We start from the raw sequence: 22,536 nt of genomic DNA, 5'->3' as shown, positions 1-22,536 counted from the left end.
TGTGGCTCTGGTCCGCACTGAGATTTGATCCTGTGATCTCCTGGTTGGGAGTCAGAGTTGCTGACCACTAGGCCGTCTAGGCCGACCACTAGGGACCCTAATTCTGGAATTTACCAATAATTTGTGCCTATTCTACGCATGACTGAGGAACTTGTGTACCTCTACAGTCCTCAATTAAGAGGAGTGTAGAGCTCAGTGGACTAAACTGTTGCTTGCGTTGTGTTGTGGGTGACCTGGGTTTACCCGGCCACTGTGACTCAGGAGATAGAGCGGGTTGTCCAGTGAGCTCACACTGCCTCCTACCAATGTGAGTGGATAGTGGGTGGTGGTCGGAGGAGGGGCAGGTTGGCTGCCAGGCTTCCGTAAGTCTGCCCCCTCCAACCACCACCCGCCACCCACCATCCACTCACACTGCCTCCTACCAATGTGAGTGGGTGGTGGTTGGAGGGGCAGGTTGGCTGCCAGGCTTCCACAAGTTTGCCCCCCCGTCCCCCGCCCCCCAAAGGCAGCTGTGGCTACACATGGAGCTCCACCACCACCAGTGTGAATGAATAATGGGCCGGGCCAGCACCAGGACAGCTCTACTTGAATTTAGCCATAATTCATTCAAGCGCAGTTACTCAGTGACTGATGAAGTTTTTTATTAAAGTCAAAATAATTACTCAGCATTCAGTGGAATCTGTTCAGCTTTTTGTTGGTTCGTCTGCACTTTGCTTGGCGGGTGTCTTTCTTCTGAAACAAGGAGGGGACGCTCCTCACTTCGGCGCTGTTCACTAGCACCACCCCTTGGCTTGGAAAGCTGATGCTGTCCCGCCGCCCCACAATGCAAAGCGAGGGCGTTCGAGAAGCCGACTGTGTGACACCAGGTATCAAATCAACAACTCTGTGTGTAAATGACATCACCTTTATTTAAAACTTTACAATAATTCAGAACTCAAGTTAAATACTGTCGTGTTGGCTACTCCTCTATTATTATCAATAATATTATTTTATTATTATTCTACACAGCTACGCAGTCAATTTTATTTCCCTTTTTATGACCCGGTATGAGTATTCAGAGTACACCATGTGTATGTACACGCTGTAGCAAAACAAAGAAATATGTACAAAGTCTGTGAACCGCAGGGAAACTTTTGAATGATCATTTCATGCTTCTGTCCTAAAGAAAATTAAAAAAAAAAGCTGCTGCAGAATTGACCGGGAAATGATGAGGTGGAGGCAGAGTGCAGCGCCTGGGCTCGCTAGCGTTGTGCTGACTGGCATCAATCTAGTCAGGGTTTTTTTTTTTTTTTTTTTAAAAGCACTCTAGGAGTTGTTTGTGAGTCCTTAGCATGTGAAAAAGTTCAGTTTTTTATTTATTTATTTTTTCAAACACATAAGCCGTCAGCACTGTGGCCGGGCGGCGAGCAGCATGTTTCTCTGTTTTTGCTTTTGTCAGCTTTATAAAAAGTAGAAAAAACTAGGATCATATATGTACCAGCTGAAGGCTACGATATGGGAAAATAATAATTTTATAAAAGCAAGATTGTAGAAATAGGTTATATTATGCATATTTATATTTTCATATTTATATATATTTTTCATGGAGCGGCAGGACGTCACACCTTCGAAGCCTCTCAAGCCCGTCCAGTCACACGCGGTTGGTCACGCTGCAGAGCGGCGCCGAGCGGATGAACGGCGGCTCGCCGGCGCTCACTACTGCCTCCGGTGGGTAGAGGGCGGCGGAGGGCAGCACGCCCCCCGACGCCTGGCTCCCCCACGGCCTCCACCTGCCGGGGCCGCAGTCGGCGGCGGGTCTCTTGGCCTCGGGCCTGTGCGTGGCCCTGGCCGCGTGGCCGTTGGGCTGCTCCAGGTGCTCGGAGGCCACCAGCGGCTGCCGGTCCTCCTCCTCAGAGATGGCGAACACGGGCACGCTCACGTGCTCGCCCTCCATGACACACTGGCTGGCGGCGGCCGAGGAGGAGGAGGAGGAGGAGGAGGGCAGGCAGGGGCCCGGCTCGGGGCCGCAGCCCTGCGGCGGGTCGGCCAGCAGGCCGAAGCAGGGCGGCGTGAAGCGGGAACGCCGCAGGTTGCTGACGGAGTTGAGGCGGCGCTGCCGCTGCGCCGACTGGGTGAGCGGGTAGGAGGCGCTGCTGCCGGCCGACTCGGAGACGGCGCTGCGGTCCGACTTGGCCTCCAGGTGGACGTCGGAGAAAACCTTTGCATCGCCTGCTCTGCAGTCGGCCGCCAAACTGGGCGGAGCCTGGACGACGGGAGGAAGAGGTGAGGTCAAACAACGGTGAAGAAAAACCTAGAATTATTATTTTTATCATTATTTCTTTTTCTTTGCATGAACCCCATTTAGTTCTATTTTTATAGACTTCCCTCCCCCCCACTTTCATTTTAGGAAAAACTGTCATGGAAACGCAGCGACTAGAGACGAGGTCGCCGCTACGCTCGCAGCAGCTTCAGCCGAGTGTGACAGATGAAGGAGGGAAGGTTGGGAGGTTCTGGTACTGACGCTGTCCACCAGCTTGGTGAAGGGACTGGTGGAGTTCCAGCTGCACCACTTCCTGTGCAGCTGCGGCAGCGGCGGGAGGAAGTCCTGGAAGGTGCGGACGCTCCACGCCCTCGGCCGGGCGCTGCCCCCGCCCTCGGCCGCCGACCTGGAGCTGCTGGGCGAGACCGAGTCGGGGGACGAAGGCCAGTCGCCCGCCGGGCCGGGGCCGGTGTCGCTGTGTCGCAGGAACCGCTCTCGCTGCTGGAAAAAAACAAATAACAGGGTGAAATGATGAATGAGTAGACTGGGACTGGACCCAAAAAAACTTGTTTGGAAGGGGACAAAAACACACCTGGCTGAGGGGGTGCGGTCACTGAACTGTCACTAACGTATCAGCCAAGATTGAACCGACAGGTATCGATCCTGTCCAGCCGGTATGGACGGCGATACCAACCTTAGGATGGATGTTACCGATATCATTCAGCCTTCAGGGTTTAACCAGAAAACAAAAACGCTGAATTTTTCAAACCAAACAAACTCCCAGCAAGTTTGTTTGGTTTGGTATGAATGAGAGACGACAATTCTCTCATTCATACCAAACAAGTGGGTGGTATCAAAGAAAATCGCGGCCACCCAAAAACTCAGAGCCCAGAGTGGCCCAGAGAGGATAAACAAACTAATTAAGAGCAAAGACGAGCGCGCAACATAAATAGCTCACACATCAGAGGCGGCATTATGCTGGAGCACTCAACTGCGGCCGCGATGGTCGCTGACCTGAACAGGAACAGGACGCTTGCTACCGACTGGCCGGCCAGCGCACGCATCTCCTGGTGGAAACAACAAACCCGCAGCAAACACCTGCAGGGTCATGACGGGTGAAAACCAACACCTTCAAAGTTGCAACTTCAACTCATCTGAGGAAACGAGCGGCGGCTGCACGCGTGACAGTCAAGACCGCACGCACCGAGACCAAGACATGATCAAGACTTTATTTATCAAAGAAGAATAACAACAAAACAGAAAAAACAACCAATTCAAGTTTGCTTCTAAATCAAACAGCAACATCTCGTTTTAGCAAGGCATCTTTTCATTATGTTCTTAACATTTTGTTTGCTTTGCCAACTATGCTGAACCACGTGCTAAAGAACAACTTTGCCTCATGAAATTAAGCAATAAATGAGCAAGGAATCCTTGGGCAGGATGTCACAAACACAGCGTAAAACAGCAGCAGCAGCTGGATTCTTTTCTGTTATTATCGTGTCGTAACAGTGTTGGCTGAGTCTGGATCAACGATCCCGAGTCCGTCCAGTCCCAGACCAAAACAGGGAGGAGTGAAAATGTCTCCGAGTCCGAGACGAGACAGAGACCCTTGAGAAGCGGCCTGGAGCTCAAGACCACTCTGCAGTACTGCAACACGAGTGTGCAGCACGGCGCAGTGCCTCCGCTGCAGGTTGCGGTTTGTGCAGCAACACATTGATGGATTAACGAGAAGGATCTGCGCTGATTAGCTCGGCCTGGCTCAGTCACACACACACACACACACACACACACACACACACACACACACACACACACACACACACACACACACTCAGCCGGCACCAACAGTGTGTGTGTGTGTGTGTGTGTGTGTGTGTGTGTGCGTGCGCGAGTGAGTGAGTGAGTGCGAGTGTGTCTCACATACCAGCCTCAATGATTATTTATTAAGTACATTAAGTCTGTTGTGGGGCTTTGGAGGGATCTCACACAAATGACTGGTGTTGTGTGCGTGTCAGCTGTGTTGGCGGCGTCCAGGGAAGCAGGTGAGGCTGCGGCGGATGTCAGCTGCAGCCCGGGGGTGGGGGGAGATTTGGGTGAGAAGGAGGTGGGGGGGAGGGGGGAGGGAGGTGGGTGAGGGAGTTTTTCGGGGTTGCCCAAACAGACAGGGAACTAGTGGGGATAATCCTTTACACAGAGTCACTTGCAAACTAGCTTTGTCTAGACAAGAATTAGCCGGAGGGGAGGGGGTGGCGGTGTGGGGGGTGTGGGGGTTTGCAGTGGGGGGGAGGGGGTTTAATAAAATGTTCTTTTGGTCCATTAAAGCCCCCGAGAGCACAATGGCAACTTTAGGATTTTGACACACGAGATGGAGAAGAAAAAAAAAAAAAAAAAAAAAGAACAAAATCAACCGGCTTCAAATGCGGCGACTGACCCACAATCGCACAATTTCACTGAGCCGACACTTCATCCAAAGAGACGGACGACACAAGCAAGAATTGCAAGAAAAAAATAGAATAAACTTTTTTTTTTTTTTTTTTTTTAAAGAAATAAAATGAAGCGGGTTAACAAGAACGACCAGGTTTAGAATTCTATGTCTGCGAAATAAAAGCAGTATTCACGCCTTAATTTGTGTGTAAATATTTGGGAGCGTCTGGCACGGAACAAAACAAAACAACGGAAAAAAAAAAACTGCCAAAACAAAAAACCCAGAAGTTCACCTGACGACGGCGGCGAGACGATGAATTTGGCATCCCCCCCCCCCCCCCCCCCCCCCCCAGGAGACCTCAGCTGCTTTCAGGTCAAGCAGCAATTTTGCAAACATTATTTACACGGACGTCTGCATCCAGGACACACACACACACACAGGCGGACCACACACTGTGTGCCAAAGCTTGCATGTCACACACACACACACACACACACACACACACACACACACACACACACACACACACACACACACACACACACACAATTGGAGCTGGGAATCTGGCTCTGGAGATAATACTCCATTAGCCCAGGCTGCAGAAAAGCTGCCAGTCCTTCAAAAAGCTGCCAGGCCTGTTTGATGCCAACTCTTGTACAAAAGAGAGCAGAGGAAAAACACACACACACACACACACACACACACACACACACAGACACACACACACACTTGCTTCTTCCTCGGCGCTTCAACCATCTCCTCTGATTATCTTCATCGTCAACATGTTCCGCTGGGTTTCACAGTTTCGGGGTCACACCGCAGGGTCGACCCCAGCCGGACTCGTGACCTCTGACCTCCACCCCCGGGCAGAGCGGAGTGGAGAGGGTTCATCCTTGAAATTAACCTGACGTTATTTTAACCTCCTCTAGAAAGCTGCTGCTGCTGCTGCTGCTGCTGCTGCTGCTGCTGCTGCTGCTGCTTTCAAATCTTTCTGGCAGCGCAGTGTGAAGAAGTGAACGGCGGCCAGCAGGTTTTTTCTTTTTTTTGTTACTTGCCCTCAGTTTGGAGGAGGAAGTTCTCTAAAGTACAAAAAAAACAACTGCAACCCCAACAACTTTCTATCAACAACTCGTCTTCAGCCCGTCAGTGAACTCCAAAGAAACAGGACTCATTAGAAGTTGACACGCTGCACGCTGAGGCGCACCGCTCCAGAGAGCAGCCGCTTGTGATGTCACAAAGGGCCTCAATGACATCTCCCTCCTGGTCAGTGACCCCACCCCCCACTCATGTGTTGGCTGCGCCACATCAGACCACATTTTCAACGCCTCTCCCAAACAGGTGGAAGATGCCGCATGGCGTCACCTTCATCCAGCAGGAGGCTGTAAACAGAGGGCTAAGCACGCCGATGTCAGGAAACTGGACACTTTTCTCATCGACCGGGTGTTAATCTGACAGGGTGTTAAACAGGATCCCAAAGTTTGATCAGTTTTGTGCCCCGAGTCCTTTTTCTGCAAAGACTCTGCTTCACCTCTCAGCAGGACGTTCACACCTTCTGCCCCTGGAGGACTTTAACTCGGATTTTGACAGCAAAATTCCTGAAAGAAACATCACCAACAAAGATGCAAATGCACTACAAGTGATGAGATGGGGGGCCTTACGGTGTGAGGGCAGAAGGGCAGCCTGCTGGGGCTGGAGGGCGAAGACACCAGGAAGACCTCATCAGCGCCCAGGTCCAGCTCGGTCAGGCCGCTGGAGGAGAGGTCCACCTCCGCATCCTGGGACACGTCGCCACCGGCGCCCGCTGCACAGACAGACAGTCGCAGTATTAGCGAGGGCACGAGGGCAGCGTCTCATGTCGATGACATCATCAGTGAGCCGCATCTCTGTCCTGTGACGGAACCCCAAAGGAAGTCCGACCGTCACTTCTTCTCTCGGCTCCAGAGCGCGCTGGCCAGAAACACTCATGGAAGTCAGCACTTTGCGATGTCACAAGGGGCTGGTTAGTGACCATATCCTCTCCAGTTGCTTTGGTTCGCCCTTTGCAAAAGTTCCCTTTGCTTCTAGCAGGAGGGCAGAATTATTTAAAATTATTTTCTCCATTTATAAAAAGATTTATTTGTATTCAATTTTTGCAGGGATTTCAGTGAATGTCAGTGATTTTTTTTTTAATAACACTGCAGAGTCGATGGACGGTGCGACAAGCCCAGACAAAACACTTTTCAGCACGGCAATTCCCCCCCCCACCCCCCTATTTATTTTCTAAAGGAAAACGATATTGACGAAGACGCGCTGCAATTCGTGCAAGAGGCAGGAAGAAGAACGTGCGGAGCGGCGCCGCGGCGTTTCTAGTAAGCCGTGTTTTGGTGCAAAGGCCTGAACACCGAGAGTGAGGCGCGCACACAGAGAGGCGACTGTACTCTCCTGTTGTTCAAGCTGCTCCCAGACTGCTTTGTGGGTTAAAATGCCACAACCCACAAATCTCTGAGTCCCACTGAGAGAGAGAGTGAGAGAGAGAGAGAGAGAGAGGCAGAGCGAGGGGCCTTTGGATTGTTTCAGGATCAAGTCTGTGTGTTTCTCCGGGACTAATGCATTTTTCTTTTTCATTGAAAGGTCCTCTGAAGCGAGCCGCAGGCCTCCTCCTCAGACCGTTTCCCTTTCATTCAGAGTCATTTAATACCACATCCTTCTAAAACAATAGAAATTGGCCAGTTTTGCGAGGGCTTGCAAGTATTAGGTACAATTTTACTGGAAGAACACACAAGAATAAAAAGAAAAAAACCTTCTCCAATAAGGCAAGAAAAATTTCCTGTTTGCCCCTTTCAAAGAAAGCTTTGGCAAATTTATTGAAATTTCCAGGGAAAGCGGCCCCCAGCCCCCCCGGACTGTTTTTTAAAGAAGGGGGGGGGGGGGGGGGGTCGCTGGCTAGATTAAGGAACTTAGAGGCTCCACTGTTTTGTTTTGTTTTTTTTTTAAATAGCACAAGGAGATTTTTATCGAAAATTGAGGCTCGGCTGGGAAAAAAAAATGAATAGGTCATATTGCAAAAGGTGTTATTATCATTCCTAATTAACAAGTCCTGACAGGTTGCACAAACAGAAATCCAAAATCTAACGATATCCAGTGTTGTGAAGTCGCCTGATTTTAAAAGAAAAACATTTTTTTTTTTTTTTGCTGTAACGTGGTGCAAAATGAAAACATTTTTGAAACACCCGATGTGCTTTGCACCGCGGCGCCTTTGTGAGTTTCTGCGCTGCGAACCTGCGTGCGGCAGCCGCGTGCTGTGCTCCTGCTCCGCCGTCACCTCCAGGCTGCTGTGGTTGTCGGCCATCAGCTGCAGCTCGCTGACCTCGGCCCTGCCGCTCGGAACCTCCTCCGGCGCCTGCAACGTCAGCGCACAGCAAACTCGGTGAGGGGGTTTAAAAAAAAAAGGTTAGAGGATTCAACCAGGCGGCAGCAGGCACGAGAAAACGCTCGTTTTCTGGAGTAGCAAGTTTGCAATTATGCTGAGGTGACATTTCCAAAATAGTTTTGTATAAGTCTTTGATTGAAACCTGGCGAGTGACTCAGTTGATCATTTTATGGGGTAGTGGGGAAACTGACGATTTCCAGTTCTCTCACACTGAGAAACCACTGGCAGGCATCTCTGTGATGCACTTAATTACATCTGGAGTTAATTTGCTAATTGCAATCATTCTGGCGTCACAGAGCTCTTTAAAAACCTGCAGAGAGAAATCAACGACAAAAAAAAAAAAACAATAGAAAAAATATATATATATAAATATCAAATCAAAATCAAACGCTTCACCACCGGCGTTGCTTCCAAAGCAGGTATCCTGATTTGAACCCTGATCTGGAGGGAGCTGAGGGTGGCCTAGCCGGGCACAATAGGCCGCCCGCTTCAGGTGGCAAAAGATATTAAGAGACAAGTCCAGTGATTCCGGACAAAGCTGTGCTTTCAAAAAGCTCTGACAGAGCCAAGGGAGGGCACTAGGGGACGAGGTGGCGACGTGCCGAGAAGGACAGAGAGGTGTCAGTCGGTCGCTACCTCAGAGTTGCTGGACGCACAGGAGCCGGCTCTCTTCGGACACAGTTTGGGCCTGGGGAGGAAGAAAACATCAACACAGAACAGAGGAAAACAGGAGAAGCGAGCATCTGAATTGGTTTAGTGTAAATTGCAGACAAATGGTTCCCTGAAAGGAAGAATTCGCACTGCATGGCTGCGACACACCCGCGGTCACCAGTGGACAACAGTGTGAGCTGCGTGGATTAGATGAACACACACAGTTGAAGATGCAGCACAGTCTCGCCTTCACAAACCACTCCCCTCCAGTCCGAGTATATTGATTCTACAATGGTAGTTGCTGTGATGTTGCTGCTGTCTTGGAGACGCACCGCAGCAGCAGCAGCAGCAGCAGCAGCAGCAGCAGCAGACCTCCACAAGGCTACTGTTCCCGCACTAGAAAATTGTCCTACCAAAAGATGGGAAGAGGTATGAAAGCGCTGCGGTCCCTGCGCAAAACCAACCAGGCGTGCAGAAGGACTGTGAGTGAGTAGCCTCTTATTAAAAAAAAAAAAAAAAAAAAATTACTCTTACAGCTGAATGAGTTCATTAGCAGTCAACGGTCAACCGGGGTCGACCCCCTGCCGCGCCCCTGGTCAACCTTTTGGCTGTTTTCCGAGAGAGGGGAGCCACTGGAATTAATCTGAGTGCCGCTCGGCAGCGGCTCCTTGTTTTTTCCATCGATTTCTCGCAAACTCGTTGGAGGCATTTCCCTGGCTTCTGCATGACTCGTCTTGTTGTTCTTGCTAATTGCGCCGTTTTGTTTTTTTTTGTTTTTTTATTGAACATGTGTTTCCAACTTCCCCGTCGTTAACAGTGAGAACCTGCCGAGTTAACAGATGAGCTGCAGACGCCAGAGCTGCGTCTGAAATTAGCACAAATCATATTAAACCGGGGGTGTTTTCTACACGGCGAGCTTCACGCCGAGAGCTGACGTACGTAAACGCGGAACCTTCCCGGATTTTGACTCGCTTCTCCGTCTCTGGCACCCCGTCAGAACGTATAGTGTTACAAACCTCTGAGATTAAGCCCTAAACTTGTGCCTGGCTCTCCCGCTGGGAGGGAACAGCCTGTACATTTGTAAATTACACCCTTTGATTGACTGACAGCGCAGCCGGATCCAAACACGCAATGGGATTTTTTGGTAGCCCGCCCACCTCCTCGCCCCCGTCCCTCCGCCCACTGGCTCTCATTCGGCCTCTGTTTTCGCTGGAATGGATGCCAGGTGCGGTACCTTGAATGCCCCGGTGTCTATGGTAAGAGAGCGCGCCACATCAAGGGGGCCGCGCGGCCGCAGCCAAACCCAGCTAATCTGCCCGGGGTCACCACATCAGGGACCGAGACCTCAAGCTGAGTCAACATGACACAGGTCCCGGACGTGTACGTGCAAAAGTGTGTGTGGGCATTTAGCGTTCGAACGGCTTGGGTTTTTTTTTTTTTTTTTTTATGCGTGAGAGAAAATTTCAAAGACTTGTGAATATTCTCAGGGGAACGTCTGCCGAGGATTTTTGAGAGCTTGCATTTCAAACAAGAGGTGGAAAACACAACATGCCATCTGCAGCTGGACGAGCTCAGCACTGCACTGGCTCAAACTCACACCACACAGGTCAGATATTCATAAGCAAAACCTCACAGTTCATTTCCTCAGTATTTGTGTGAAAAAAATGGCCCTTACTGACAGTTGTCAATAAAGATCCATTTAGAAGCGCTGAGGCAGGTCTGTTTACTAGCAACAATGCTAACAAGGCAGATTATTTGTGCTTGGAGGAGAAGCGGGGCCAGACATATGGACCTGCAGACTGCTTGGCAGAGATCGAGCAGCTCATACGCTCTGCAGATGTAACTGCTAACTAGCTAAAGCTGCCTTGTTTGCAGTCACTATCAGCCTGTTAGCACAACGTCCCAGGCGGTCTGTTTGTCACCTGGTGCAGTGTGTGAAGAAAAAGACATTACACACTGAGGACTCTGCTTGTGGCTCAGATTCAACACGCTAAAGGTTATGTTGAACTGTCAAAATTGAAAGCCGGAAAAACAAAAACTAGCGCAAGTGCATGGCACGCTTTCTAGTCACAGTATTCTGTTAATGTTTTTATCGTCTTTATCGTGTTAGTGACTGACAGCCGCAAAAGTGCTAATAAAAAATGCAGAATATTTGGCAAGTGATGAGAATAAAATATGCTTACTAAATAACAGACTTAGGCGGTGGAAAGATCACCAGAATTAATCAACTAACAGAGGTAAATTTCACAGTGACATTTTGTTGGGGTGTCATTTGTGCATTTCAGTCTGCTGCTCCCAGCCATTACCTGAAAATCACGCAGAGGGCAGTTGCAAGTATCATCGCGAAGAACGCGGCTCCACTCACAGCAGCCAGCACAGAGTCTATTTTGTTGGCGCTGGGAGTGGCGGCGGCGGCGGCAACGGCAGTGTGCAGCTGTCCTCCTGCCTCAGTCAGGTTGTGGTACTGGAAGAGAAGGGCGAAGCCGCGGCCCCAGTGCGTGGTGGTGATCAGCTCCATGATGACCTCCACCATCTCCTGGCTGGAGCCGAAAACCAGCTGACTGCTGGGAGGCCGGTTGGAGCCACAGAAGCGCGAGGAGAAGGTGATGAGGTCCGAGATGTAGAGGACGTCGTGCGGACAGGCGTCCACCACAGAGTGTTGAGTTCCGGAGCTCTCTGCCTCTGGGGCAGCGGTGGAGGAGTGCACTGACGGAAGGGTGGTCTCCTCTTTTAGAGCACTTGGGTTGGAACTAGGATAGAGTTCCCCCCTGAGGTGGGATGAAGAGGCCGAGTTGCCAGGCTGCAAGAGAAGAGAGGAAGGTGGCTGCGGTGGTGGAGGAGGTGGCGACAGGCCCGATGACACATCTGCAGATCTCTTGGCAGAGTTTGAGACCTTGGCAATCTCCATCTTTGTGGACACTTCCTGCACCACCACTTGCTTGACCTCACCGTTTTGGGAGGGCTGCCGAGTTCTCGGATCATCCCCTACAAACGCCGGAGCGCTGGCTGCTGAGGCTTTGTCGGCCGCCGAGCTCCGAGGGGCGGCGGTCGCCTCTTCGGCCCTCTCCACTTCGTCAAAGTTAGAGGTTGCGGCCGAATACGGGGCAGCGGAGTTGTGTCTTTCAAACACGTCAAAGTCAAATATTTCCAGTATGAGCTGGTAATTGACAGGCACAAAGAATTGCCAGACACAGTGCGTCCCCGACGAGTAGTTGTAAGGAAAGCCGGGGGACAGGATCAGGCCTTGGGCGTCCACCACGTCCACCTTGGCACCGCAGTCAAAGTACACCTGCAACGTGAATCACATTACGTTAGCCATGTTCCCAGTTGGGACACCTGCTTTTAAGACGCCCTAATCACGGCTCACAGCTCCCTTTGTTCATTTGTTTGTTTGGAAGCAGCTATTGTTGGAGGACTTGAAAAGTCCAATTAAGTCCCAAGAACTGGGGACAAACGCAAAGCACTTTTGATTTCTGTTACGAGTAGGCATTCCACACATTTGTAGACTTCAGTACGCACATACCCCTGGACTAAAGAACTTAATACTTAGTGCATAAGTGTGCAAAGTTCATTCACAATGAGAGAAGCATGCAGAGAACTAGTATTCACACAGCTCAGAGACGGACACGTCGTATCCTCCATGAGGACCATATTGATGATGCATCAAAAATGACATTGAAGGCTGTAGAAGCGCAATTAGCCACTGACCTTCACGTTAGCCTTCAGATGCAGGAAGAAGCGGCAGCAAATAACTCAACTTCAACTGTAGTCATGTTCCCTGATGGAAGTGGAAAGTTGCTTTTGAGTGCTCGACTCTGCCTGACAATTAGCGTGACTCACGCAGGTAGAGCTGGGCGCACATGCTTGCAGGGGATCAGTATTACATTTCTCCTTCCTTAAATTCTGAGGCGAGTTGAATATTCACTAAGTGTCCACCAGGCAATTAAGGCTCCCCAAGTGAAAGGCACCGGCCAAGCAAAGGCGCCTATCAGCAAATAATACACTCCACTTGTGGTCTGATTACACGCAGACATAAACCAGCCCCAAAATGAACTATTCAACCCCGCAGTTTCTGCCTTCATATCAAAGTCCTGTGTTCTCTCCGCCTGCTTGGGTAACCCTCAGGAGGGTATTTCTTCAAACATGCTGGCTGTAATTCTTCCCAGGTGTGTGGGGATGCATGGGGGACCTCGGGGCCTAAGTGGAGGCAGATGTGTGGCTGGGACAGAGTCGAGGACCAGACCTTTGTAGGGGAGCAGTGCGTTTATGAGCTTTACCGCTAGGGCTTTTGTTCTGGACGGTGGGAATGACCCAGACTGGTAGACCCCCCCCGACAACTCAGACAGCTAACGAACCAACACCCTAGGGCAAAAGTGGACAAGAGATCAGCCTGAGAGTGCAGCGAAGATAGCGGAGAGGAACCACAGTCTGTGGGGCTTAGTCGGGCCACTTTGATTCTATCCGTCCCCATCTGAAAGCGTTTATCAGAGGCATTCTTTGGGCCGGTGCATTTTGAGTAATGTACGAGTAATTTTCAAAACAGGGCTTGGTAGAGGAGACTTGTTCGTACGGCACCCGCGGCGAGGATCAAAACACCAAAGCGCCTCCCCAGAGTTGATACAGCTGAGAAAGTCTCACTGGCCGGTCACAGCATATTACAGACACATGCAGGGTCACGGAGGGCAAAGACGGCAGCGGGATCAGTGTAACTACCGGCTGATAGTGGGTGGTGGTGGCAGTGAGAGGAAAGCAAACAGGGTAGTTTTTTTAGCCTTCACTCCCTTGGGTGCAAGTAACAAGGCAATTAAGCAGGGGACTTAGTTGTTTGGCTTCCGAATCGAATGAATGAATACTTCCAGTATCTTCTGATATCAAAAACATTGATGGAGAAGAAGATGGAGAAGGCTGACTGCGACTGGAACCTACAGACAGCCGACATTCATCTTGCCTCAACATTATTATTTTTACCACATCCAACCATACCCATTGGTCTGAAGGATAGACTAATCACTGACTCGCATTCTGAGGTTCTCTGTGTATCTCCCCTGTAACTCACTGTGGTCTTTCTGCCACTATGAACTCATCTGTATCTCTTCATTTTGTGTGTTTCCTTTTTACCCCAACCAGTTAAAGCTGAAGTCCAGCATCCAGAGTCGGGGTTCTTTGAGGTTTCTTCCCACTGCAGAGGGTTTTCCTGGCCACTGTCACTACATGCTGCTTTGGAGGGATGAGTGCTTCTCTCTGTAATTGTGCAAAGTGCTTTGAGACGCATCTGAATACGATTTAGCTTTTTGTTTTTTTTAAAAAAGTGGCTTGATGAATCAATCGATTGTTTGTTTGATTGATTGATTGATTGATTGATTGATTTTGTTGCCATTTCGTAATCCAAAGCAGCTCGGAGTGGTCGCTTCCCGCTCCTGCGTGTCTGGCCTAGCTTAATTATTACATCCCGTACAGTGTGTTTTTTTTTCCCTTTTCCCCTTCCTGCCTGACCTTTTGGGAAGCATTAACATGGGTGCACGGCGACGTGCTAGGACTCGCACTCGCACTCGGCAGACGTTACAAGAAATGAACGGCGCTGCTGCAAAGAATTACACGGATGACATTTGAACGGGCCAAATGCCATTCCTCCCGAGGTTAGAGGGAACTAAGCCGATTTAGGGTTCGCCACTGTTTTGGAGCCAGGTTGCGCAACAAGGGGCGGAGAGGGTTGTGTGTGGTTGTGTGTGTGTGTGTGTGTGTGTGTGTGTGTGTGTGTGTGTGTGTGTGTGTGTGTGTTTGCGGGGGGATCCCACTTCACAATATAGAGGGAGGAGGAGTAAAAGGGGAGGAAGAAGACTGCTCACTGGTCAGAGAGTGTTTTCATTTGAAATGCATGAATGCATGAAATTACAGAGGCCCAACGTGAAGGACATGCCATGCGAGGGCCCTTGACTAATGACTAACACAAAAGCATCCGTATTAACGTCAGCGTGGGCTAAATTACAAACTAGAGCGCCGATGGCCCACCCACACCTCACCTCACAACCAAACCCAACCGAGACGCGACAGTCATCACGTGACAAATTCAAGAGCAGGGGCGCAAAAAGCAGAGAAAGAGGGATAAAGCCAAGCAGGTGTTTGAATGCAAAGGGATGTGTGTACGCACACACACAATGAATGCACAACCACCAGCGTCAACTGGGAATCACAAAACTTGATGGTGGTATTTCTTCAACTTCCTTCCAAAAGGCATTTATTAGCCCTACATTTCAGTGGTCAGGTCCTTCATTGTGATGAACCCTGCTAAGTGTGTCAGGACGGGGGATTCACCGTCTCTCCCACCGGGGTGGAGGCAGCCAGGAGGTCCCCCAGCGGGGAAGGACCTGCATGCTAGACTACACATGAAAGGGCCCATAAAGTGCCACAGTGTCCAATTGGAAATGGGACATTCTTATAATGCCAAACATCTCAGTTGTGTTACATCACAGGCCGCTGGGCTGGCAGGCCGCTAATTATTCAGGGATGCCTTTTTTCTCATGCCGGGAACAATGGTGCCCCCCGAGCCCCGCTTTTTTTTCCCCCTTTGTGTGTGTGTGTGTGTGTGTGTGTGTGTGAGTGCGTGCGTTCACGCGCACGAGTCCTCTTTCACAAACGAGGTGGGTGGATGATATTTTAATGAAGAGATGCTAATAACGACGGCGGGGGCCCCCCGAGACCAGAGTTTACATAAGAGCCGAGTGGTCACCGCGCCCCAGTTGTGTCGCTGACCGCGGTTCCGGACGGACAGAAGTGGATCAGCTGAGCACATAATTGTCCGAGATGACTTGCTCAGTGAAACGCTGCTGTCATTACCAGGAGGCCACACACACACACAAACACTGCACCCCCCTATTTTATAATTTTCCTCTTTGTGTCAATGCATCCTTGTATTTAAATAACAAGGTGGTGCTGCGTCCTGCGTGCGGCCCTCTATCATTTCAATGAATAAATGTGCCAACTGCAGTTCTGAGCACGAGCAGTCAGTCCCCCTCAGCAGTTTTTTTTTTTTTTATAACTTTAACCCTTTGGCTAAAGTTTAATCGTTAATTGGGCTTCATTTCAGCAGAACGCGCAGACAATGGCTGCTTAAATGGAACCAGTCTGGCTCGGTGACAGCAGAGGGGGGCTACAAGCTTCCTTGCATGATACCTCAAAAACACAAGGAAGTCAACCAATCAGGTCATTCCCATCCGATCCTTCCAAAAGCCACTTCCATCCCCGCCGATCGTCTTCCAGAAACACCCAATTACAGCCGCTGCCGTCAAAGTTGGCCGAGTGGCTCGCCGAGTCGAGCTGGCGCAATTACTTTTTTTATGGAGGCCATTAGCGATCGGTGCTTTCTTCCATTGTCTTTCACAGTATGGTGGAATTGGTCGGACAAATGTGCCGTTTTAGGCAGAGACCAGACCGGAGCGCCAAAACACAGCAGACAGGAAGGTTTTCACAGAATTATCAAGGGTTTAAAAAAAAAAAAAAAAAAAACGTGTGGCAAATTGAAGCATTAAAAACACGGAAATCTGATCATGTTTAAAACATAAAATCAAATCAACATGAACAGATTTTTTTGATCTTATTCAGCGATCAGACCTGACAGATTGTTTTTTTCAAACCACCCAGGACGACAACATGACTGTGAAATCTTTTGCAGCCCAAACCTGCAAACTGGCTCCCACTGAACTACTGTTACCACACACACACATGCACGCACACACACGTGCGCGCACACACACACACACACACACACACACACACACACACACACACACACACACACACACACAGGCTCATAAACAGGCAGGCGGGCCCCTCAAAAGGGGGCAGGAATCCTCAGCAGGGCTGTTTACTGGAGGAGAAAAGTGACACTGCTTTCAAGGCTGCTGGCGCTGGAGCTGCGAACTCGGGATGCTTTTACAATCGGGCTCGATGTCTCAGGTCTGGAACAATGTCGGTATCGAGGGAGAGGGGATGCGAAAAACAAAACAAACAAAAAAAAAACAAAACACAGACTTTCATCGAGCAGTGTGCTGCACGTCAAACAGATTCACGCCGATTCAAATCCAATCATCTGCTTTAACGCAAACCCGGACATCTGTTGATAAATTGATCCACATATCGAATTGTAAAAATAAATGTCTTGCGCCTCATGTCAGGTCTGTGAGTTATATTGGATTTGATTGGACTAAACTTTCTTTCTTGTCATTTCAAAAAAACAAAAAGCACAGCAGTGATTTCTTCTACAACGAAATGTCTTTTGGCCTCTGGAGTACAGCAATCTTTTGCTATGTGAAATTTAAAATATCTGGAAGTAGAATGGTGGTAGAATAAAATAGAATAGATAGATAGAATAAATATAGTAAAATAATAAAATCTAGTTGTCAGCATTAGTTAGAGAGTCAGAGCGAGGGGCCACCCCGTGCAATGTTTTGCGCAGCTGTCCCTCCACAAAGAGGAAGCAGCTTGATGTCATTCTGCACAGCTGTGGACCAGCGCTGATACTCGAGCCCAGAGTTTATCACATGTCTGCCCTGTGATGTCAGTGCCACTCCTGGTGGGCTCGTGTCAGTGGCTCCGGTTCAGGACAGGGTGAGTTTACAAACAACTGGTGTGGCGTCCTGATTAGGCCCAGGCATTTCTCAGGGCCACCACCGCCAGCTCAGCACTTTGGTTTGTTTTCAACTCTGCAGGCACCGTCGGCAAATCACCAAAGGGCCTCATGGTGAGCATTTTCTGATGGCTTCCTATGCGGAGTGCCAACCTGATGTCCTGACAGTAGCCTAGAGTGGAATGTCAGAAAAAATGCCACAGGATGTGCAGGACGTGCAGACGCACGCTCCTTCTTTCATGTTTGGGCTGAAAAAGAACCATTAACTTATTTCCAATTGGGGAAAAAGGGAGAAAAAAATAGAGTCTCCGTTTCTGCGGCGGCAGGCTGTTAAACCTTTGAAGGGCCGTCATAAATTGCTGGCCTTGTCCCCACTTTGAAGGGATGTTTTCCAGCTTTGGGAATGTGATTCGGCACCGTGTTAACAAGTTCCTCAGAAGTGCATCAGTGACGGGACGGGCTGGCCCCCACCACACTGACTCAGTGTGTTACTGCTGAAATTAACTCTGTTGAAAATGGACACGGAGTTTCCAACTACGCCATCATTGGTGGCAAAAAAACAAACCCATTCCCTAATTGGCTACACCAGACAAGGCACATTTTCCAGTTGTGGTTTCCACAAAAAAAAATCCTGACCTGCCTGGGCACATGCATGCACCAGAAACTAAATATCCAGCCTGGTGAAATGTTTGGCTGAAGATGACTGTTTTGATTCCTCTGCAGTCAACACATCAGTAAAACTGGGGTCCAGTTGATCTCAAATTCATATCAGAGTTGTGGAAGTCAGTCCACCAAGACCTCAGTGTGATCCTGCACAGGTGCAACTGAAACTTTGTGCAACTCATCTCATGCACATTTGTTTTGTTTTTGCAGGATTTTTTTTCTTTAATAAAAAGCTTCTGCAACTAAGAGTGACAGTGACGAGTGAACAGGATTCTCCCTGACATTTCACATGGTTGAAATTGCACTCATCGTTTACATGCAAGCAAGTATAAACTTGAAGGACAAACATTGTAAAATCTGAACTATCAAATCCAACAGGTTTTTTGGTTGATTTTTTTTTTTTTTTTTAAATCACTAATGGATCCTATATTATTTGTTTTTCACCTCAGGGCAGCCTTGCACAATTAATTATCTAGATCTAGATAGATCTAGATCTGGACTCTCTACAGCTCGGGTCAACGCTATAATTAGCCCTCTGTTTGCAGCCTCCTGCTAATACCGAGTTTTTGTTGGCTCTTCCACACACTTGCGATGTTAATAATGGTGGTCCCTCTGTGACATCACAATGGGCATTTTTCCCCACAACACCTTTCTAAAAAAAAAAAACGTGAAACCTGAGCATTCTGTCTTTTACAGATCATTACTTGGAAACACTTGTAACATCTCCATCATGTGAGATCTCTGAAGACACCAGAGCTCCAGCGATGGCCTGTTTCCTTCTGAGAAACACACGGCAGGAAGTGCAACAGGATAGCTTCCACTCTCTCTCTCACCATTCAGCGCTCTCTCTCTCTCTCTCTCTCTCTCTCTCTCTGTCTGTCCTGAACTCCTGGTCTATTCATTCCGTCTCCCCCTCGTGTGCCGTTGCTGCAGCTCCCTGACAAACTGTGGCCTGTTTATCTGCTGACTGACAGACAGACGGACAGTGCGTGTCTCTGATATCACATCGTTACCGTGGAAGAATAAAAGGAAACCTGCAGCCCTATGACTCGTTAAGCTGGACGTGAACGTCGACTCCCCCCCCCCAGTGAAACCTTTCTGAGGAGAGAGCAGAGCTGCAAAACAAAAGATGAAATCCTCTCTCCCCGTCCACAAAACTGAAGCGACGGGACTGAATGCTTCCCATTTTTTTCCTCTAGTGGGGGGGACGGAATAAATTCCAAGCTTGTTTATGCTGTTCAAACAAAAAAAAAAACTTAATACAAAAGTGGAGCAGAGGACAAAGGCGTCATTTAGCGTGTCTCTCCGGGCAGATAATCGCAAAAGATAGTGAACTCGCTATGCACAGAGGAGCCCAAGCTGCAGAATCACACAGTTCAATATAGAGCCACAGGCTTTTTTTTTGTAGCGGGCGTTTCAAAGACCCCGAGATTCTGACCAGGGCAAGAGGACGACACCTGGCAGGTGCAAACTTCTCCTAGTGTCACAGCCCCTCACTTTTATCCATCACTCTACTTTCCCTATGTTTCATATCACAAACACGGGGGAAAAGTGAAAAGTCCCATGTCAAAGGTCAAGGGGCTTTTACAGAACTTTTCAACGATGCAACATGCAAATATTTTACATGCGAGGCCGATACACAGCAGACAGGAAAAAACCCAACAACGTGTAATAAACTTCATTTACTTCAATGATGAACATCATCAGCATCATAAATAAGATATGTGACACAAGCTCCCTCGATTCTACACCCACAGAAGCACCGGAGAGGATCCTCATGACAACTACATCACATTCTTCAGGAAGGTGATCAAGTGTCAACAAGCCCCATCATCCTTTGTCAGGTAAAGCAGAATAAACCCACTGTAAAAGGCTGACGGGCAAATGCAAAACCAGTCGAAAGCACCTTCAACAACCCCCCTGATTGGTTGGCAGGTGCTTTCATCATCCCAGCTTCAAAGTGCGAGTCAATGACAATAATGTGCCCCAAATTCAATCAACAACGTCCCCCAATAAGTCTTTGGCTTTTCAATCAGAGGGAACCGCTGGATCGCAGAGCCACCCGACCCGCCAAACACTCGGCCAATTTCCCTCCGAAGATGATGATGAGAGGTGCCGTTCAGCACGAGGTTTACATGCACTCAATGTGGTTCTCATTTCAGCAGTTTGGACTCTGCGTGCCTTCCTACCCAACACTGAAGAGCAGCTCGATCAAAACACGCCAGTGCCTTCAAAACATCCCTTTGAAAACTCTGGGGGATAAAATGTGAAGAGGCTGGAATTCGATTATATTTGCTAACATCTATTATTTGGTAAAGCAATATTGCCGCCGGAGGGTGCAGAGAGTCTGTGTGTATTTCTATCATATAATAGATTTCTATAATATAACATCTATAACTCAACCTTTTCCTTGGTGATTTGAGTTAATGAATGATAAATCCCCAATATTAAAGACTTTGTGTACCATGCGTTGCATGACAGAAAGCTCAGATATTGCTCTGAGAATTAGGAGAAAATGGTGAATTTTGTAAAGGGACAAACTCCAAAGTTAAGCCCTGCAGCAAAGGCGTTGGGTTTGTTTTTTTTGTTTGTTTGTTTTTTTTAAACACACATGTAATCAGCAACGTCATGCTGTTACCAAACAGTCACCCAAACCCCCGTTGTTATATGTGACAATTTACTGCTTTCTGTCTGCAGGCACAAAACAGGATTTTCTCGCTAGTAACGCGGTCAAACCAGTTGTTAAATTTGAGATTAAACAAAAAAAGAAAGAAAGAAAGAAAGAAAAACTATCGCTCGGCTTCAATGACGCACCACGTGTGCGCCGAATGCCGGGACGCGAACTTTCCAAGAGAAAAAAAAGAAGGGGACTCGTTTGTGGTGCCACACTTTCTTAAGCGACGAGCGACTGTTTGCAAAATAGCGAGACTTCCGAACGCAGTTCCGCACCGCTGGGGTTCCTGCAGGACGAGTGATCGTGCCACTTCTGCGGGGCTCGGTGAGGTCAAGGCTCGTGAAATAATATCAGCTCCGAGCTGTCAGCTTACCTTCTGTGCAACGCATCCCGTCAAGCAGGTCATCAGATACGCTGTCGCCAAAACATGCGCCGCGGGCGACGAAAGGCGGCTCATTTTTTTTAGCGTTAATTGTTCCTTCCCGGTGCGACGCACAGTGAACCGTGTCCCGCTCGTCCGCTTCCCCTCTCATTCACCTGAAGCATCGGGAGCGCGCTTCCATCGTTCATGGCAGGAGCAGGAGCAGGAGCACTGGTGGTGGTACCAGACCTCGGCACGGTGTTGCATGTCGTTGCATGTGCCCGAAGGAAACACCTACACATGTGATAGTCATTTTGAAACTTCATTGTGTTGCAAAAGAAAAGAGGGAGTCGGGGAGGGGGGGCAAAGTTCCCACAGCGCCCAGATAGTCTTCCCCTCAATTAAATCAACCCAACAGAGCCAGTTATTAGAATAAACATTTCTAAATAATAATAAATAAATAAAAACATCAAACTGTGCCATTCGTTACATCTTTGTGTGCTTTATAATAATAATAATAATAATAATAATAATAATAATAATAATAATATGTTTTTGTTTCTTTATGAGTTCGTCTTGATTTTCGGGGAGGCCAGAATAATATCAATCAATATGATTAACTCATTCACTAATTGTAGTCAGTCTTAAAATGTTACTGCAGTATTGATTAAAAGACTAATGCATACATCATTGTCAGTGTTTTAATACTTGATAAATACATTAGTTACATAAATTAGTTGGTTACAAAAATTATCTCAACCCCAGCAACTTCATTAAATTCATCTGACAGGGATCCCTGATATGAATTCCTCTCTTAACACGCAAACCAGATTTATAGAAACAAATTCAAATCCAGACAAAACTTTAAGGGCACCAACAACAAAAAAAAAGTTTCCACATTGTCGTGATTTCAGACGTACGTCTCAGCAGAGCCGAGGCTGAGGGGGAAAATGCTGAGAACGTGACTTGTGTTTGGCTTGCAAGACCAGGTTGTTCTCGGTTCTGCCACTAGATGGCATAAAGAGTAACATTTTTGGACCTTTCAAACGTTTTGCCTCAATACTGCGCTCTTCTGTAATGAATTGCAACTACAAGCGTGTGTGTAACATTTATTGGATCACTGTTTCACACTTGAGGATTTTTTTTTTTTTTTTTAGTATTGCTTCAAAGGGACACATATTGTTTTGGTGATCACAACAAATTCTTGAATTTTTCACACCGTCCATGTGGAGGCCGTACCTGATGATGTAGTTACTGAAAGAAAGCCTATACTGGATCGTTTTCTACATAGAACAAATGGGGCGTTTATCCATTGCTGAATGGGTTGCTTAAAAAAGGGCAGAAATTAGGAGCATATACCCACTTCTCCAGGGACCACTACAGCACTGGGTCACAGTGATTTTAGATGAGATTCCCCTTCCTCTCGACTTTTCTTCGTCCCTCTTTGGAAATGTATGATCTGCCAAATATAAAGGAAATCTTTGTTTTGTT

At 48.4% G+C, this 22,536-nt stretch overlaps 1 protein-coding gene across 1 annotated transcript; it reads right to left on the bottom strand.

The window, feature by feature from the left end:
- Positions 1 to 866: 866 nt before the first annotated feature.
- LOC142902940 (uncharacterized) lies at positions 867 to 21,325 on the bottom strand. Its single transcript, XM_076048293.1, has 7 exons — positions 21,058 to 21,325; positions 11,031 to 12,013; positions 8,710 to 8,761; positions 7,923 to 8,043; positions 6,323 to 6,465; positions 2,501 to 2,740; positions 867 to 2,242 (listed from the first exon to the last, which is right to left on the bottom strand). Exons 1-7 carry the CDS (start codon positions 21,139 to 21,141, stop codon positions 1,631 to 1,633), a joined length of 2,235 nt encoding a protein of 744 aa, XP_075904408.1. The 5' UTR covers positions 21,142 to 21,325; the 3' UTR covers positions 867 to 1,630.
- Positions 21,326 to 22,536: the final 1,211 nt, after the last annotated feature.

The sequence above is a fragment of the Nelusetta ayraudi genome, unplaced genomic scaffold, assembly GCF_046127955.1.
Source record: "Nelusetta ayraudi isolate G7.1 ecotype Tasmania unplaced genomic scaffold, CSIRO-AGI_Nayr_v1 ptg000098l, whole genome shotgun sequence".
Taxonomy (NCBI): domain Eukaryota; kingdom Metazoa; phylum Chordata; class Actinopteri; order Tetraodontiformes; family Monacanthidae; genus Nelusetta; species Nelusetta ayraudi.
This window is presented reverse-complemented; position numbering and strand designations above follow the sequence as displayed.

Excerpts from the sequence above, each read along its gene's own strand:
- LOC142902940 (XM_076048293.1), bottom strand. The coding sequence starts at position 21,141 with ATGAGCCGCCTTTCGTCGCCCGCGGCGCATGTTTTGGCGACAGCGTAT. Across the intron at positions 8,762-11,030 it reads GCCCTCTGCGTGATTTTCAG|GCCCAAACTGTGTCCGAAGA; the intron begins GTAATGGCTGGG and ends CTTCCTCCCCAG. Across the intron at positions 6,466-7,922 it reads CACGCGGCTGCCGCACGCAG|CGGGCGCCGGTGGCGACGTG; the intron begins GTTCGCAGCGCA and ends CTGTCTGTGCAG.